Raw genomic sequence first — 18131 nt, 5'->3', positions numbered from 1 at the left:
CCGCAAACTAATGAAAACCAGCCTCTTACCTTCTCCAGAGACTGAAGCAGAGTGTTTCCTCTATCCACTGTCCCACTGGTTCTGTTTCCAAAAGTCTATTGTCCAATATGAAGAGATGAAACTGGTCCAAATCCTGGTCCAGTCTGGTCCGTGACGCGAGGTCCGGGAGCCGAGTGCACAAGATGGTTGTAAAATGAGTCTTAATCCCACTTCCCACTTAAATCTGAAAGTTACGGTCAGTCCATATCAGCACCAGGACACCAGATAGAATTATGCCTCTGCGCGCTATGCTCAGGTCAAACTTTTACACCCAGAAACGAGCGGACAAAGGCGGATAGAGCAGCGAGCGACTGCCCTGGCCCCGGCGGCGGCAGCGAGAGTCCGGGCGGCGACAGTCCCGGGTCCCAGCGGCGACAGTCCCGGGTCCCGGCGGCGGGTCTGTCAGTGTGTCTTTGACTCTGTTCTCGCCATTTCCTGTGTGGAGCTTTAGGCTAAAGTAGCAGCTGCCGCTAATCGTGGAGCTGCTACGAGTTGACGCAGCAGGTTGACGTGACGTGACGTGACGTGAGTGACAGGACAGTTGTCCAATCACACTACACTAAATAAACAGACACTGTGATGTCATTGATGTCACAGTAAAGTTTGTGCCCTCGGCCCGAAATGAAATGCGCCAATCAAAATCATTTTAAAATAGTAATAATAACGGCCTGTTGGGGGGCGGGGCACCAGTGGCCGCTAGGGGGGGCACGGCCCTCAAATGCCCCCCCTTGCCGCCGACACAGGTCTGACTACATTTTAAAGGTTGTCTGGAGTAGGCGGTGGTGCCGGCGGCCGCTCGTAACGCCCCCCTCCCCCTTCTAAATTTGCGGTAAATGCTCTTTTGTTGTATACCTGGGGTGGTGGTCGCTTATGGTCTACCTGAAGCTAACTTATTTTTCCCTGTGTAACAGATTGCCACTGCTGCATTATTCTTGCTCTTTATTCTTTATCCTATTCTTAGTGTTGGTTTTAATTGAATGTTGATTAACAGCAGCGGAGCTCTTGGAGGGAAGTACAATATTTGGTCCGGGGGTTCAGTACAAAGCGAGGTTAGGTCTCAGGGTTGGCACAAGTCACTTTAGCCCAAATAGGCCTCCTTAGCACGAGCACTTTCACCAGTTTGAATTTTATGCCCTTTATTGTAACGACGCCTACATTTATGACAGTTGAGTGGTGTGTAATTATATCAAGAAGGGAACAAGAAAAGGAAATAGTTTTTTTTTAATGTTTAGAAGATTAAATAGATGTGTAACTTTTATACCACATTGCCCTTGTCCTTTTTTTTTATGCCAGAACAGATTCTGTGAGTAATAAGGGGGCTCAGTCGCAACATTACAATAGTATGGGTTTCTGTATTTGTACTGCATTCATGATCAGAAACACTGGCTGGGAGAAATTGCAGTTACTATAGTTTGGCCTGAATCTTATACAATTAAAGGGCTCATATGATGCCATTTTCTAATCTATGTTATAATATTGTTTCCTCATCAAAAATATACCTTGAGTTGTGTTTTCATTAACACATGTTTAACACAAGCCCTACTTATTTAGGCAAACGGAAAACACTGTTCCACCTTGTGATGTCATGTGGTAATGACACAGAAAGTGCTCCACTGTGATTTTAGTGGACTTCAGCCCCAGAATTGCCAATCTCTACTGAACAAAAGGTAAAGGGTAGCTGTTAACCAAGCCCCGGGATCTAAAAATGGCCACTCATTCAAGTCATTGGGCCAAGCTCAATAGTGCATGCCTCCAGATTAGCCTAGGCCGGGTAGGTATGCGGTGGCTCCCTGCCCATTAAACATGTGCAGTAGTGCTCTTTTCTCCCCCAGGCATATGCAAGTGCACGTGAGCGCGTGCAAGGGCTCCCGTACTCATGTGATTGATTTGATCAATCAGAGAGGAGTCAGAGTGGGGCAGAGTGGGGCAGAGTGGAGCAGAGTGGAACTGGAGCTAGCTGTTAAAAAGCTGATTTTGAGCTGAGAAAAAGTTTATGATCTAAAATTAGGTAAAAATATCAACAAAATCCAACATTTTTGAAAATTGTTGGTGCCCTGTCAGCCAAACACGACCAGTTTGTAATTACATTACGCTATATGGGAAAAATCCTTTCTGGGCCAGGGGATTTTTTCACTGTAGTACCAGTGAGTAGCCACTACGCCAACTGGAGACAGCTTCAAGCTAGCAATACCCTATCCAGTTATTTTAATAGATCCATGCTGTTAACTTGAAAACTATCAGTTAATGACACCACAAGGTGGAAGAGAATATTTTGAGCTTTGGAAATGTAGGCAGACTAATAAAGGAATACTCAAACAAGTGTGAATGAAACAACGCACAACTCCAGGTCTGTTTTTGAGGAGGTAATAACATAATATGATTTAAAGCTGACAAAAGTAAAGTTTGCAAAATGTAGGACCTTTTAAATTTGTCAAAAACTCTTCTACTAGCTTGCAATTTGCTTGTTAGAGTTTGGGACCATAGATAATCACCTAAAGACAAGGCAACTTCAAAATCTGTTTTGTATCTTGGGTGACCTTTTGCTGTCCATCCTTATCTTTCTGCATGATTCTCAACTACAACAAAATTAGCATAGTTACTCAAGCGCTTGTTCACAGATGCACATTTACTGAATTGATTTGGAGAATAAACTTTCTTACTATTAATTTTTCCTTTTAATTGCACTTTGTATTCACCTCAGTTTCATTATCTAAATAAAATGCCTTATTGGTCAGCAAATAAAATGCTGTGTGTGTATTTTTACTCATTAAAAGGAAGATTATTTTACTTTTATGGACAGAAAACAGGACTTTAATAGGACTGAACAGGAGCCAGATTTAATCCTATCTTTACTGCCTCCATTAAAGTCTATTAACACAATTCCGTTTTAAAGGCGATTATGGGAGTGCCTCTTATCACAGTAAACCAGGGCTCATACTGTAAACAATAGGGACAGGGAGTCAGGCCATTACTCTCCATTATAACAGTCATGCACCCAAACCTGCCAACCAGCTGTGGGGACATGGGTGTATATGTGCAGGTCAATTTAAACCCAAATAATTACAAGTTGGAAAGCATTGCTGGAATGTGCTTCTATATGTGCTTCCCATGTTCCCATTATATCTGTAGGCAATCTGGCTCATTGTTCATTTCAAACTTATGGTTCGGTTGGTTCATGTAAATTGCAACTGAAATTATCTGAAGATATGGTCACATAAAGTTCACACAGCAGTTTATTTTCAAAAGACATTTATTAGACTGCAAACATAAAAATATGCAAAACTTTTTTTTTTTGCTTTTTTTTTTTTTTTTGCTTTGGTGTCAGTAAAACTCCATTCATGAACATGACATGACCTCGATGACACAAAATAGTCAACATAAGGCTCGCAAAAAGCATTTTTTAAGCCAGAAGTCAAAGCAAACTATTTCATGACAAACAATAACTACACAAGTTCTGAGGAGTGTGATGGAGCAGTTCTTGTACATACAGTAGGTGTGAAAAGGGGTATAAGGAGTCGTTAATCAGTGTTTTGCTGTTTATTGATGCACAATGACTTTTCCAAATTGGTTGACTGGAGATGTAAATTCATAGAAAAGTGACAAATTGAATTACTTTTGGTGAGTGCTTGTTTGTATTGCTCGATGTTGTAACAAATCAATATTGTCAATTTCTTGATTTGCAACATACAAATGCCATTCACATCACATTGATCCAAAAGGCATTGGTTACACACCTGTGTTTGTATCTGAAACATGAACTTGTAAACACGGAACTATAATGAAGAGCTCAGGGGCAAGGCACCTGACTGAAGGGCACCCTGAACATTGAGTTTAATGGTGTTTAGCCCAACACAACTATCACACGAGAGCAACTGTTGGTTTTATATCAAATGTAAAAAAGACAAAGAAACTTTCAGACATAAATAAGCATTTGTTTTGGCTTATATCAAATCTAAAGGTACTACATTCATAGATGCTGTCTTTGTATTCAGTGGATAAACAGTCTCACTGCAAGTCTCTGGCCACAGTTGCATAAACAGATTAGATATGGACCAAACCCTCACGTCAACAGGGCTCACCATGCAGTTTGTGCCTACTGTCATAAAGTACTGCATCGCTTGAACCTGCAGTGGCAACTCTATAAACTTAATACAAGATTACCTTTGTGCTCATGTCTGCATTTGTGTAAACGTCTCTGTGAGAGAAACTGGTTGTCTTTGAGGTGCACTATTGATTATTACAAATTTGAATACAAACTATTTTTATCTGTGATTTGACTCTATCGTACTAAAATAAACTGTACAAAGTTTTAAATTTTGGACAAAATAAGCTATCCTCTTCCTATCAGTTTGATTTTCAATGGCAAAAAATCACCACCTTCCGTTTTAAAGCCAGAGTTTAAGAACTATTGATCATCTCCTTGAGAAAAACAGATCTTTGATCTGTTTTCTGGAGGTACAAAGGTTTTCTTTGACTTTTCATCTGTACTTGAAACCAGATATCTCCACAGAAAGTCCTTCAGGAAGTCTCTGAGCAATAATGGCTCCAGGCCCTAAGCCAATCCTCAGCCTTCCAAGTGTGCGACCAGAGACACCACCACAGGTTTGTTGGTGTTGATGTCTGATGAGGGGGCTTTGGTGATGTCATTGGTGGGCTCGAAGCATGGTCTGAGCTGGGGCACTGTGACAGCTGGCTGACCCAGAGAGGCCACCATAAAGAGGAGGTCATTGGTTCGCCGTTGGGCACCTGGTCCACCTTTAAATGCCTTTGTAGCGATCCGTGAAGAGCTCTTAACACTGGAGCCCCTTCTGGGAATGGTACAGTGCAAGAATGCCTGGAAACACCTGTAAAACTGAACACAAGTACAAGGGTTACTGTCAGGATGGTTACACGTGCTCACTATTCTGAACTTTAGTGAGATTATATGTGGAATTTGTTAAATAGATGAATTTTGGCACTTGGTTCCTGAAAGCAACAAAAAGAGCATACGATCATGTTAAAGGGACCTATACACTGTAAAATAAAGGACAACTGAAAGGTTGAGGTGGCTGATGATTCTGCTGCTGTGGAGTTATGGGACATAACATCAATCAGAGGTAGAAAGAGAAAATGTGTTCTTGTGAAATGTAGGTGGGTGAAGGTGACTATATATATTTGATTTGTTGACAGAGAAAGCACTGCGTCTACACAGACTCAGACGCTGTCAGAAGGTGCAGACAGGAGGGACTGACACGTACACAGGCACTGTCAGGGTGGGATTAATACTGAATGGACCCCTTGATACATTTTTCAATCCGGAACAGATCAGGAGACCAGCAGATAATACATTCATGTGGATCTTCCTGTTTTGCTCTATACAACACAGGCCCAGTACTGTTCAGCTCAAAGACCTGCACCTGGTTGGACTGATGGACACATAATGAATAATAGAGGACCTCAGCAGCAGGTTGAAAGCATAACAATGCATTCATGGCATTTGGCTACACTTGAAATTCTTGGCATTTCTGTCCATATCTAAAAACATAGGCACAACATCAAAGACACAGAGTCGGTTGCTGTGTGACGTTGCTACTCCTGAGTAAACGTAGTATACTTAGTATACTTCACATTCATGTATACTTATAGTCTACTACATTTTCTCATGAGATGCAATTTACAGCATGACTCAAGGCTCAGTGTCTGCTGGATAAAACAGGAGAGAGAAATTCACACCATGATCACACTTTTTACTAACATTTTTAAATGTGCAGTTTCATTGATAACATTGGAAATACAGCAAATTTTCAGTTTAAGTCCTATACTTTAAAACTTTATGGTCAATTCTATAAAGCATGCAAATGAAATGTTTACTCCTGTCTATTTGTCTCATATCAAATCACAAACATATTCTGCAGGGACCAAACTTTCTCATCAGTTTTGGACAGTATATTTAATGTTTATGTTCTATTTTGAGGTGGCATTGAAAAACTTTCAGTTGAACTGTGATTTCAGGGGCTGATTCCTGTTGTCCTTGATGAGTAAATGCTAGAACAAAATGTACAGCACTGCACCGTCACCAGCTGTCTATGGTTCCTGGCTCCCTCTGCTCCACACACACTCTGGAACTGGACTCTAGAGGCTGGAGGAGTCAGCAAACAAATGTAGTGGGGTACTTAGCCTCTCTGGTTTGGTGTCAAGGTCAGAAATAAAATGATGGATGAGAAAGGGAAGAACGACAGATGGACCTGCTGGAGTGAGTGAGTGAGTGAGCGAGGAGTTTGGAGATGACAAGGAAGCTCTTGTCAATTTAGACTTATGATCTGCTCAAAACACATGGCAGCAGGGTCAAACATAAGGTCTTGAATAAAAAAACAAAACAAAAAACATTTCTTGGCATAACTACCTACTGCATTGCTATGAATTTGAAAGGTTAAAGGTTGTATGGAGGATTTTTTTTGTTTCAAATTGTCAATGATAGCATTATAGAGATGCAGTAGCCTTGTAATTATGATGACCAAAAAAAAGATAATAAAAATTCATCAACTCTGGACGTGGTAGGGCCAGCTAAACATTTGCCAATAGATAACGACATTGCCTTGTTATCTGTTAGCTGACAGGCTGTCAATCAATCTCCCTACGTTTCTAGCGTAACTGACTTGCCTGCGCGCCGCCGGTACGTGGTTTACGTACGCCTGTCACGCAGTCCACAGACGCAAGCCGCACAGACGCTGTTTACTCCACCAACGCAACAGTTCTTAGCGGCTTTTTTGGACCTATATCTTCCTCGCAGTTAGCACAAAGTTTGTTGCAATGGCAGACAAGAATCCAGGAGCAGTTAGCCGCAAAAGAAAGTCCGTTTTTGAGATTGCTGAAAGAAGAAGACAAGGGGAAAAGCAGCAAAGCCAAACTAAGGTGATTCTTGAAGATTCATTCCAGCGATGGCGCAACTGAAGCAGACGCAGGGTCTAAAGACTGACGCACTGGTCGCCAAATTACTCCTGGACAGGTAACTTCTGCTTATTATGAAAACGTACTTTATTTCCAAGAGCTAGTCAAACGTTTTTCAGGACACGAAAGCGATATCCTATGTCTGAAAACGTAATTTTCAAGGCAAAGAAAGAGTCCACTTGCTGCTGCGTGTTGTAGCTAGTTCATTCGCACTGAATCTCCGCGCAACCTTCTCTGCACCCCTTTCCTGCTCCTGTCCCCGCTGCCCGTTCCGTTCTTCTCCCTGCTCCTCACTTCTCTGGGCACGGAATCTCCGCGCACCGCTCCCCTCTCCTCTCTCCTCTCTCCTCTCCCTGCTCCGCTCTTCTCCCTGCTCCTCACTTCTCGTCCGCGCACAAAATGTCCGCACACCCGCTCCCCCCGCTCCTCACTTCTCCGCCTTGCCTAACCAACACTGTAGTTAGTTGTTTACAAGTCATGTGCAGCGCACCGGCTGTAAACAATCCTGTTTCTGGTGTAAGGAGGAGGCGGGAGAAGGCGTTTCTACATAGGGAGCTGTGGGGGAGGGGGGGTGGTTTCACGCATGCGCAACATTTGAAAAAGGACAAACAGTCGCTGGATTTCTCGTTCCTTGGAAAATCCTCTATACAACCTTTAATTTTGTTACTAAGTAAAAGTGTGGATACTGGAGCAAAAACAAAATACTCAAGTAAAAGTAAAAGTATCGTATTAATTAATATGAAAAATGAAAAATCTAGTTAAGTAAAAGTATTGAAGTATCAATTTAAAAATGTAGTCATATTTTTTCTAGAAATGTTTATATGGTTACTTTTTTTTTGGCTCAAACTAAGAATGTGATGTGTTAAAAATAAACCCCTTAGCCTTTTCAGCAGGTCTCAGACAATAATAATAATAATAATAATAATAATAATAATGATGATGATAATAAAAACTTTTACTTTTCAGCCCATTGAAAAAAAAGTAGAAAGTACAGATACCTTTTCTCAAATGTAGTGAAATAAAAGTAAAAATTATCCATATTAAAATGTAATTAAAGTACAGATATCTAAAATGTATAACTATGTACAGTACTTTACTATTTTACGTTATTACACTCCACCACTGGTCATTACCAACATGAGCCTTTTTTTTACCATCGTCACATGCACTGATTACACAAACTTTCCTCAAAGTTTGTTCAGGAAGCTCATAGGTGTATAGTCAGATCATATTAAACAGCATCTTGTTCCTCTGTGGCAGATTGGCGAGTCCCAGGGCTAATATTTGTTGTTGCTATCTCCATTAATTGCAGGGAATGAGGTCGATAGGGGCTAGTACACCGTGGTTGTGTCTACAGTAATAGTGCTCTGCCAGCAATAAGCCACTATGGTCCCATTCTTCACAATTCAGACTTGCTGCAGTGTGTGTTTTGAAAATAGAGGCACCTGGATTTTATAAGACTGTAATCAAAAGTGGGGTGTTGTAAGATATCCTCGAAAGTGTTTAATTTGTTTATGTCAATAGTAGGGAAGAAAATAAAGATCTTACAACAACTCCATCTGACAGAAATTTACCGGACTGTATTCTTGCTTTTCTTTATTAACTCCCACTTTAGCAATAGCACATTTAGTTTAATACATTTTGATTAGTTACTTTTTGGTTAGTGATTCAATTACAGGTGGTTTTGCAGCTCAAATCCCTAGAGAAACTGACTGACTGTGAGCGGGGTCGCACAGATCTGATCTGTAACTTGGTATGATTTGGTCTCCATGAAGATAGAAAGGTTTAATGCCTATACTATACTATGAAACAATACACACAACAGAATAACATTTGACGGACCCTCCACCAGAGAATTTACACAATGCACCTTTAAGGTATATTTTAGTTTGAGCTTATTGTGTCCAAAAGTGTATCAAATTTTACAATATAATTTTTCCAGTACAAAACAGTTATTATCAAACATCACATCTCACTTTCTCATGCTGTGCCACCCAGTGGTGATCCTACCGAGAGATGGAGGGGGGGCCCTGGTGCCACCCTTGTAGAGTTTGAAATAATTATGCTTTGATTTGGATCAGTCAGAAAGTCGGTTCTCATCAGACTGTGCTCTAATGAAGCACTGAACATCCATCTGCAGGAAATGTGTTCTGAAAAGTACTTTTGACACTTTGTTTGATTTAGTTTCACAGCTGATTAGGCTCTATGTCTGACAATAGCCTTCAGAAGAGGGTCTTGATATAACACACAGATGAGAGTACACCAGAGTGCAGTAAATTAAGGACTGAATTATTGAGAGGATTAAATATTCGTTTGGATTGATGTGACTAGGCACTGGATCAGTTTGCACAGCACACAGAGATTCATCTGTGTTTGCAAAGCAGTACCAAGGCCCACCCAGGGGACCTATATAACTGAAACTGCTGCAAATTGCAGTAATGTTTTACATTGAAAACTCAGCACCTTTAAGTGTGGAACGGGGAATTCATATGACAAGATTTATATGAATGTGCTTCACATCAATCTACAATTATACAGTTTGTGCATCACAGTTTTAACTTTACATTTTTTTTACTTTGATCAGGTAATGACACAATCACAGAACAATACCACATTTTAACTGGAAGTTAGTAAGCTATAAACAAAGTCCAACGTACTACCAACATAGGCCGCATACACCAACTGAAGCTCCTATATAGTTTGGTTTCATCCATGAATAAGAACCCTTTGAACTCACCCACATTGTCTGATGTCCTACACGGTCTTCTCAATGGGACAGTATCGACACCAGCTACTTGAATCTGTACAGCATTTTTAGTCTTCAACTCGCCTCAACTCACAGTTTCCATAGCAACGGGCTGGGAGGAATTGAAGACTGAAAATGACATACAGGACATTGGGTGTCCCCTCGGCGCCTGTGGGAGGTGAGCTGTGAGGGACAGACGGGCCCGGGTCTGTACACCATTGAGGAGTCTCAGCTTCTTATTTTCAGACACAAGTTAGAGAAAGTAATTAATATTTTAACCAAAACAGACCTTACCATTGTAACAACGCAGTAATAACAGATGCAGGCATTAGCCATTGCCATGTATCAGCTTAGCCCAATAATAAACCTGTAAAGATCTAAATAAATACACAATGTTCTGTTAATTCTAATGTATTGTCTGACTATAGAGTGATAGACCCAGCATCTTATCAGGTTGTTTCACAGCTCTTGTTTACAGTGTTTTTGCTAATGTATCTCTATGGGCATTTTGTACTGCTGCCAGAAAACACTGTTTTTTGACGTTCCATCCTGAGCTCTATTGATTGATATAGTACATATAACTTCTTCCAACTCGTTATTTAATTAGACCAACCATTACGTGTCTGTCCTCTAAACCTAAAAATAATGAAAACTTAAAACTTGAAAAGTAAAAGTTTATAACAGAATAAGCTTTAAATCACATTACATGTATTTGATATAATTCTCTAAGGTGTGCACACAATCCTGTCTAGGGACTATTGTTGTCTTAAATCCTTACACAGCAGTTTGGTTTCATTTAATAGACCAGAATAAGATGATACAGATTACACTGAAGAAAAGTGTTATCATTTCTGCCCCAGTGGAACAGGATATCTATGTTATCTAAAGGTTTATTTCTCGCGATGAAGTGCATTTCAGAAAAACACAGAAGATCTTAAATCTTTGGTTCTGTTTTTCAGCAAGGACTTGGAGGTTTGAGGAAGGAATTTGATAAGTACACAAAAAGTATAAAGTAAAACTTTCCTTCTTAATCTTAAACAATGCCACAAAATCTGGTAGGATCTGGCAGTAGGCAGATATTAGTGACCTACAGTGATATTAGGATTTATGTTGCCATGGCGAGATACAGCCACACTTATTTTTGTCCTGCAACTGTGGCAGCAAGGCGACTAGCATTCTCACCTCACAGCAAGAAGATTCTGGGTTGGACTCCCATATTGCCCTGTCCTTTCTGTGAGGAGCTTGCATGTTTCTTCCCACGTCTGTTGGGGTTTCCCCCAGGGCCCTACGCTTTTCCCCACCAACTCAAAACATGTGCAATAGTCTTTAACAAAAATGGCCTTTATTGTGCATATTGTATTCATATGTTTATTCATTCAGTTTTATGAGGTAAACTTCCTAATCCTAAAAGGCTCCGTGAGGATATGGTTTAGATACATTTAGGTGCCTAAAGCCAGCTGTTCCCCAATGTCCTAAACCTGAGTCAATAAGCCTGAGTGTAATTAGCCCTCAGTTTAAAGTGTGTATTTCAGCTCGAGCATAAGGCACCTGACAGCATGCTGGTGCACACACTGTATGATCCTACAGGGCGTCATGTTAAAGTAAACAACTGTCTCTTTACTAAAATGGCTGACATCCCATTCCTCTGGGAGAAGTGCAGCCATCCCCAGCTGCTGAAGCACACCTATAAATGAGGTCTGGGTCCTAATGATTTTAAAGGAGGATAGCTTACGCAGGAAAAGCTATTTCAGAGGATTAGTGCAGAAGATGAACCTGGGAGTCAAGAGGAGGAAGTGGTGTTTGGATCGTGGTCAGGGAGCACTGGACCTGCTCTTTACCTTCTTTTAGGCGCTTGAGTGTTCATTGGAGTTTGCTCTATGCCTAATTTTACTTTCAAAGTGGGCTGGGGGAAAGGTGATGAAACTCATGCAGTGAGGTCCATAACAATCTATTATTTACATTCAATAATCAAATACTGATTCAGTGGTTGTTTGTTAATTCTAAAATTCAATGTATTTGACCCATCCTTCAATGATGCCGGAGCACCCGGTGAGGAGCCGTGAACACCATGACCCATGTCCAGATCTTGAACTAGGCTTGGTCAGGACTACCTTAGTTGGATGACTTTACATACTGTGCATGTTTTGGGTTGATAGGGGTAACCGGAGTGCCCAAGGAAACCCACCCAGGCAAGAAGAATGTGCCACTGTGTTAAAATAGTTTATTTCATCCTGGTTTCTTGAACTGTAGACATTTATTTACATGATTAATAGCTGCCTCTAATGTGTAGATCCATAGCCAGCATTTATGTCATAATGAGAATAAAGCTCAGCTATAGAGTAAACACATACTCAGCGTCTTCTATTTGGCAGCAGTAGCCTTCACTAACAAAAGACTCCTGTGAAAAGAAGCCTTTTTGAATCAGACATGATTTGTTTGGGTGTTAAAGCTTTGCCTGAATCAAACATCCAAATGAGACGGCAAGTCTCTGGATACAAAGCATCTGTAAGAACGGCATGAATATTTCTTTTACCACCTTTACACAATTACTATAATTTGTTATTGATAATTTGCTGAGTGTGCATCCTCACCTGTTTGTTCATGAAGACATAAATGATTGGGTTGATCACAGTGCTGGTCTTGGCAAGGATAGAAGGGATGATACTGGCCTCAGGAGTGACCAGACCTGGGGGCCCAAATGTGGCCAAAAGAGCCATGATGCCGTAGGGCAGCCAGCACAGGAGATAACAGATGACCATAACCACCACCATAAAGAGCACCCTCTGCTCGCGCTTCCTGCTCATCGATGCATTGATGCCGCTCACCTAGAGAGGGAAGGCAGGACAGGTTAGCTTTGAACTGCCAAAATAAACATGTAGCAGACCTTCCAGCAGAAAAGATGCACATTGCATCTTTAAAAATACAAGGAATGACTTTAATCACTGAAAACAGAAACAAGAAGAGAGAAAAACATGCAGGCACTACGCACTGCAGTGTCTGATTTTCTGAAGTTTGAATGCTTCAGAGAGGAACATGCAGGCTAATAGCTAATACAAGACCCCTGATGCTTCTTTTTAAATGATGCCACCAGGAAATATAATACACCACCAAAAGCATGCTTAACAGCTCCACAATTTATTATTTTTATTATTTTTTTTTTTTTTTTTTAAGTTCACAGTTGAACAGTTTTTCCCCAGCTGCTATAGCAGACTTCGTGCAGGTGTAGCATTGTTACAGGCCCGTTGCATCATAGTAGAAAGTCCCCTTGCCTGAACAGTTGCTCAGCCTTGACCTAGAGTTCCTGGAGTTGTTCCCAAAAAAAAAAAAAAAACAAAAAAAAAAACAAAAAACTGTTGAAACCATTAACCAAGTCACAACGTCTTTGGAAGCAGTACTTAAGCTTAATCTGTTACTTAATTATGTATAGTTTATAAGGATAATATTGAAAATAATCAGGAGAGTGGGCAAACAATTTAAGCAGCTGTTAAACCCCTAACAATAACTACACAAATGAATCTGCCCACAAAATGATTTTTGACACCATCTTGTAGTTGGCCTGTTCAGAATCCCCAACATTTATTTCAGACCTTGTAGTTTTTGTTTTTGTTTTTGTTTTTTTTCTGAGTGTGACGCATCATCCATTTATTTATTTTTTCTTAGCAGACTAACCAGCTGACCAATCATCTCTGTAAAACATATTAGCATTTTGCTGTTGATTTAATTTCAATACAGAAATCAGTGTTTGATATACATTTATGGGAGACAGCTTGGCTCTCTTTAATATGACGTTTTAATTATTTCTCTGACTAATACATCATTCCAGAATCCTCTTTTTATGTGAAGCCATTTTAATTTGTATAAACTCAATGCTGTCACTCACTCCAATTGACTAGTAGTGGAAGGAACTGCTCGCACTCTTTCCTATGCAGTCTGCGCTGTAGCATGCATCCATATGACATGTACATTAGTCCAGAGATAAGTCATCATCGCTCTCATGACAGCTTATTACCCAGAAAAATATTTATGCAGTTTCCTCTCAGGTCCTCAGCGGAGTACTCATAACCCTATAGTGTACACAGTGGTTTCGCTCCTGCATTATTCAGCCCGCATAATATTGACCACATACTTGGGCTGGATGTGTTGTTGTCATCGCTATACAGCTGTGGGCTCTGTCTTCTGTTTGTTTGTGCAAATGAGCAAATAACATTGTAATCAGGCCAAAATGGTGATTGACAGCTTATTTGGGTCCAGTTGGTCCCAGAAAGAGAAAGAGTAACAAACAAGGCCTAAGCACAACTTTGTGTCAATAGAGAGACTGACCTAAATGTTACAGTGTCCAGTGGTGTTTCAGTTACAGCTAATGAGATGACAAAACAACTTTTATTTTAGTTGAATTTAAGGTGCACGATATAACTTTTCTAGCTGGGGGTCTGGCAGCTCCTTGCCACCATGGAGACATGGAGACATGTGTAATGCTAAATTATGATGATGCTAATGATAAACTCTATGTTACTTACTGCATAACCAATCCAATCCATGATTTGATTATGGAAATGAAAAGGTGCAGATAATGTTAATGTCCTTATTGAAGACACTAAGCTTAAGTGTTATTTTTTGTAATCACATATGTTGCTGCATAACTGAACACTCACAGAGAGTTTCAGATGTGAAACAGGAAGTGAAACAGACCATATTATTATGCCTGCTGTGCAAATGATTGCTAAGTATCAAGTTATTATTGCATATTTACATAATTACAATCATAAATATGATGTGAAGAGGTTTTTTTTTGTTCAGGGGATTTAACCACTTCAGAATATAGATCAACCAGATGATGCTGTGGGGTACAGCAAATTAGAGAAGCCCTTAACGATCCAAACACAGAAGGAGCAAGGAGCCCTTCTCAGATGGAAGCAGCTCACTATATAGTGAAGGTACCTCCTAAAGTACCTTAACCTCCGGTTATATCCAAGCTACTTTTGGGGAAGTTCTAAAATGTTTGAAAAGTTGGCCATACTATAGACATCGACATACAGCTGTATAGAAAATGCATCCATTTCATACTTGAATTCATTTGCCCTGAACTGTAGTCCTCATTTCCAATGTATGTGGCAGCTTGGTTCTTAATTTAGCATTCTCTTGAGAGTCTAAACAACAGTTACTATAACCTTGGTTTCAGTTACAGTGATAATGTAGAAGCATCTAGCGCCTTGGCCCAAAGCAAAACTAGATAAATTGGTTAAAAATGTGTCACTGCTCAAGTTTTCATGCTTTTATTTTGTGTTGTAACTGATTCTTGTCAGCTGTGAAAATGTGACTGAAATTAGAGTCAGTGTGAGTGATGAAAGCCCTCACGTAAATCAATGCATGTGACGCTTTGTGAGTCTGTACAGTGTCTGTACAGAGTCTATCAGTGGCTGTATTCTGCTGTGTTGTACTGCGTTGTACTGCGTTGTGCTGTGTGACACTTGGACATGAGGAAGCTGCCCTTAAACATGTCACTTTGTTTGTCCCTCACTGACACATGGAGACGGCCCCTGTCACGGGCCTCAGATATGTGTGCACTGTCATATGTGAGAGGGAGGATAATGTTGGCTACATGTGCTCTTCTCCAATGTACCTCTGGGGTACATACAGCCACTATTACGTTTGAAAATGTTGAAACTATGTGACTGACTGGATATTTATTTTGAATGTTAAAGTTTCAAGTTTGTGTCTAGTCATATTTTTATGAATATATATATGGGTATCTATTGCGATAGTGTGACTATTGTGAAGACCTCGAGACATAAAATATTGTCTTTTACTTTTTTCAAATACATGTCTATTTAAATTTTTCCCAAAGCATGTCTCTCTCTGAAGGAAACAGGTGACGTCTGAAGGGCATCATCATCTCAAACAAAATATGTAATTTTCATTTTCTGTAGTCTAGAGCCTTGTGTAACCTTGTTAGGCATCCAAACAATTTGCAGCATATGTAAAATAGAAAGCTGATTTAATCACAATCAAAATTCAGTCATCTCTTCAGTGCAAATAGAAATGGAAGAAGTTGGACTGGATAATCGTCAATGATCAACGTGTGGCCTCTTTAACTGAGAGGCCTACAGTCAGTCCTCGGTCAGTAAAAGTTGATCTGGAGCATAGGCCAGACTTTGGAGGAAGAATCATCATTATCTGCAGTTAAAACCCTATTCTGTTTGAGTTCAGGAAATTCATACTGAAAGCATTTATGTTCTATTTAAAGATGAACTGTGTAACTTGTCTGGTGTAGGGTCCGCCATCGAGTTGTCTCCATGGTGATGTTATTAACTAGCTTGGAATGTTCCACAGAACATCAATAAACAAATATATATTAGATTTATTCAATTATAGAATTTTTACTTCTCAAAACGACCACAGAAACAATGAATTATTACAGTGAGTGGGCTCATTTCTCTACAGATCAGACCTGTAACTTAACCTGGTGAGGTGGCTGCTTGTCTTCATGGAGATAGTTAAATTAAATGCCATCCTGAACATTCCAAGAACAAACAATAACAACTACATGGAGTCAAGCAGATGGTGGACCCTTTACCAGAAAGGTTACACAGTGCACCTATAAACGAAAACAAAACTGAATAAAAAATCAGAATCAATACAAGGAATTACATTGTGATTAATGTTTTGCCATTTCGCCCATCCCTAATAGCAAATTTCTCATTGATCAGAGCCTGTCTTGTGTGGAGTCAGTTGCAGCTATTGCAGTAGTCCTCTCAGTAGCAGCAGAGGTTTGATGGACAGTGAGGAGGGCAGAGGAACAGTGGTGTGACACAGTGTGGAGCCTGTGTCAGCTACAGCAACCCTCAGCCTGTCACTCATGATGGAGAGAAGAGCACGTCTCCACCACATCAATATTTCAGCTCGGTTCAAGGAGAAGGTTTCCTACTCCACACTCACTTAGCTGAAGGCTTGAGCTGAAGGTAAGACCAGTATTTGTGATGCCTATGCTGTTGTCTTAAACTGATGGGAAATAATATAGCAGTAACTTTTAATAACTACACTTTTAATAGCCTTAATAAAGCATGAACAGAGATTTCATCCATAATGAACAAATAGCTTATTAAGAATTCAGGCTTAGCAAATACTTAATCAATGGATAGAGATGTCTTATATATATCGTAAAATTTACTCTTTAAACCATGTTAGAATGTGTTACTTCCTCAAAAACATACATGAGGTTGTGTTTTCTGTCATTCACACATGTTTGAGTTACACTTTATTATTAGTCAACATCTCCAAAGCTCAAAATGCTCTGTTCCACATTGTGATGCCATGAAGTGGAAGTTTGAGAGAAGAACTCATCCTAAATATGCAGGGTTTTTGTGTTAACCCTCTCCAGGCAGGTGTTGCAGATTTGCAACAGCTAAATGTCAATTACCTACTTACTCCACATCCATATTATATGAGCTTTTTAAACTCAGGAGCCTTTTCTCCCATCCGTGCTGATAAACGTGGGCGATGCAGACTGTGCAAGAATGGCTTCTTGCAAACGGCCTGCCAGAAGTGCAAAATACTTTTATTTTTTTTTTTTTTTTTTTTACAAAGGATAAAAAAGTCAGGATTGTATATTAGTACCCAATATTATAATTTTCCCCAAATATCAGATTTTTCCTGATTCTAAAAATTAATTTGAGCCTGAGAGGGTTAAACATGTGTGAATGAAACAAAACACAACTACAGGTCTGTTTGTAATGAGGAAACAACATTATAACAGATCCAAAAAATAGTGTAATGTGGGTTCTTTAAAAGTTATGGTTAGTGAATTAATTAAGTAGTTACTAAGTCTGAATCATTCTCAAATAAAATATCAAATAATTTCTCTCTTTCTTTGTTTATGCTTCATGCAACTTAATAATTGGGATCTTCCAGGTGATAATAATCAGATTATATATTTTCATATGTGAAATTTTATTGAATTCACCATAAATTACATTTTAAAATAGGTCTCCTTTCTTCTTTCTTTTTAAATTTTTTCCCCTATTGGAGTAGGCTTATATATTAAAAATTCCAAAATAATCGGAACCAAGTTTTGATTCAAATTAGTGAGTGCATCCTGTGTGTGAACTACCTTAAATTAAACCCTAATATCCTGTGATCAAATGTAAAAAACAGACAGTTGTCTGAACTGAGTAGCTGACTCTTAAATGGAATTGAGTCAGTCAATGTAACTTGAAGCTAAGCGTAAATCAGTTTTTGACAGCAGACGGCGGTGTGAAAGTGAAGTCTTCAGGGTGAAGGACAAGTCACTCCAGCGTGAACACTGTGGGAAGAGGAGAGGATGCCAGGGGAGATCTGTCCATTCTTTAGGGACAATCTAAAATGAATCACTACCAAAAAAAAGAAAAGAAAAACCTCTCTCATTCTTGGCTATCTGTGCCTT

At 39.8% G+C, this 18131-nt stretch overlaps 1 protein-coding gene across 1 annotated transcript in view; it reads right to left on the bottom strand.

Annotated features, from left to right (window-relative positions):
* Nucleotides 1-4603: 4603 nt before the first annotated feature.
* The window catches only part of LOC110173528 (vertebrate ancient opsin-like), a 44141-nt gene continuing 30613 nt past the window's right edge, over nucleotides 4604-18131 (bottom strand). The window contains exons 3-4 of the mRNA XM_020939554.2: nucleotides 12304-12537; nucleotides 4604-4891 (exon numbers count right to left, since the gene is read on the bottom strand). Of these exons, the coding sequence (XP_020795213.1) occupies nucleotides 4604-4891; nucleotides 12304-12537 (522 nt within the window). The remainder of the gene's footprint in view (nucleotides 4892-12303; nucleotides 12538-18131) is intronic.

The sequence above is a fragment of the Boleophthalmus pectinirostris genome, unplaced genomic scaffold (genome assembly GCF_026225935.1).
Source record: "Boleophthalmus pectinirostris isolate CB_2022bp ecotype Guang Dong unplaced genomic scaffold, ASM2622593v1 HiC_scaffold_16, whole genome shotgun sequence".
Taxonomy (NCBI): Eukaryota; Metazoa; Chordata; class Actinopteri; order Gobiiformes; family Gobiidae; genus Boleophthalmus; species Boleophthalmus pectinirostris.
Note: the sequence above shows the minus strand (reverse complement) of the source record. Positions and strands in the feature narration are given on the sequence as shown.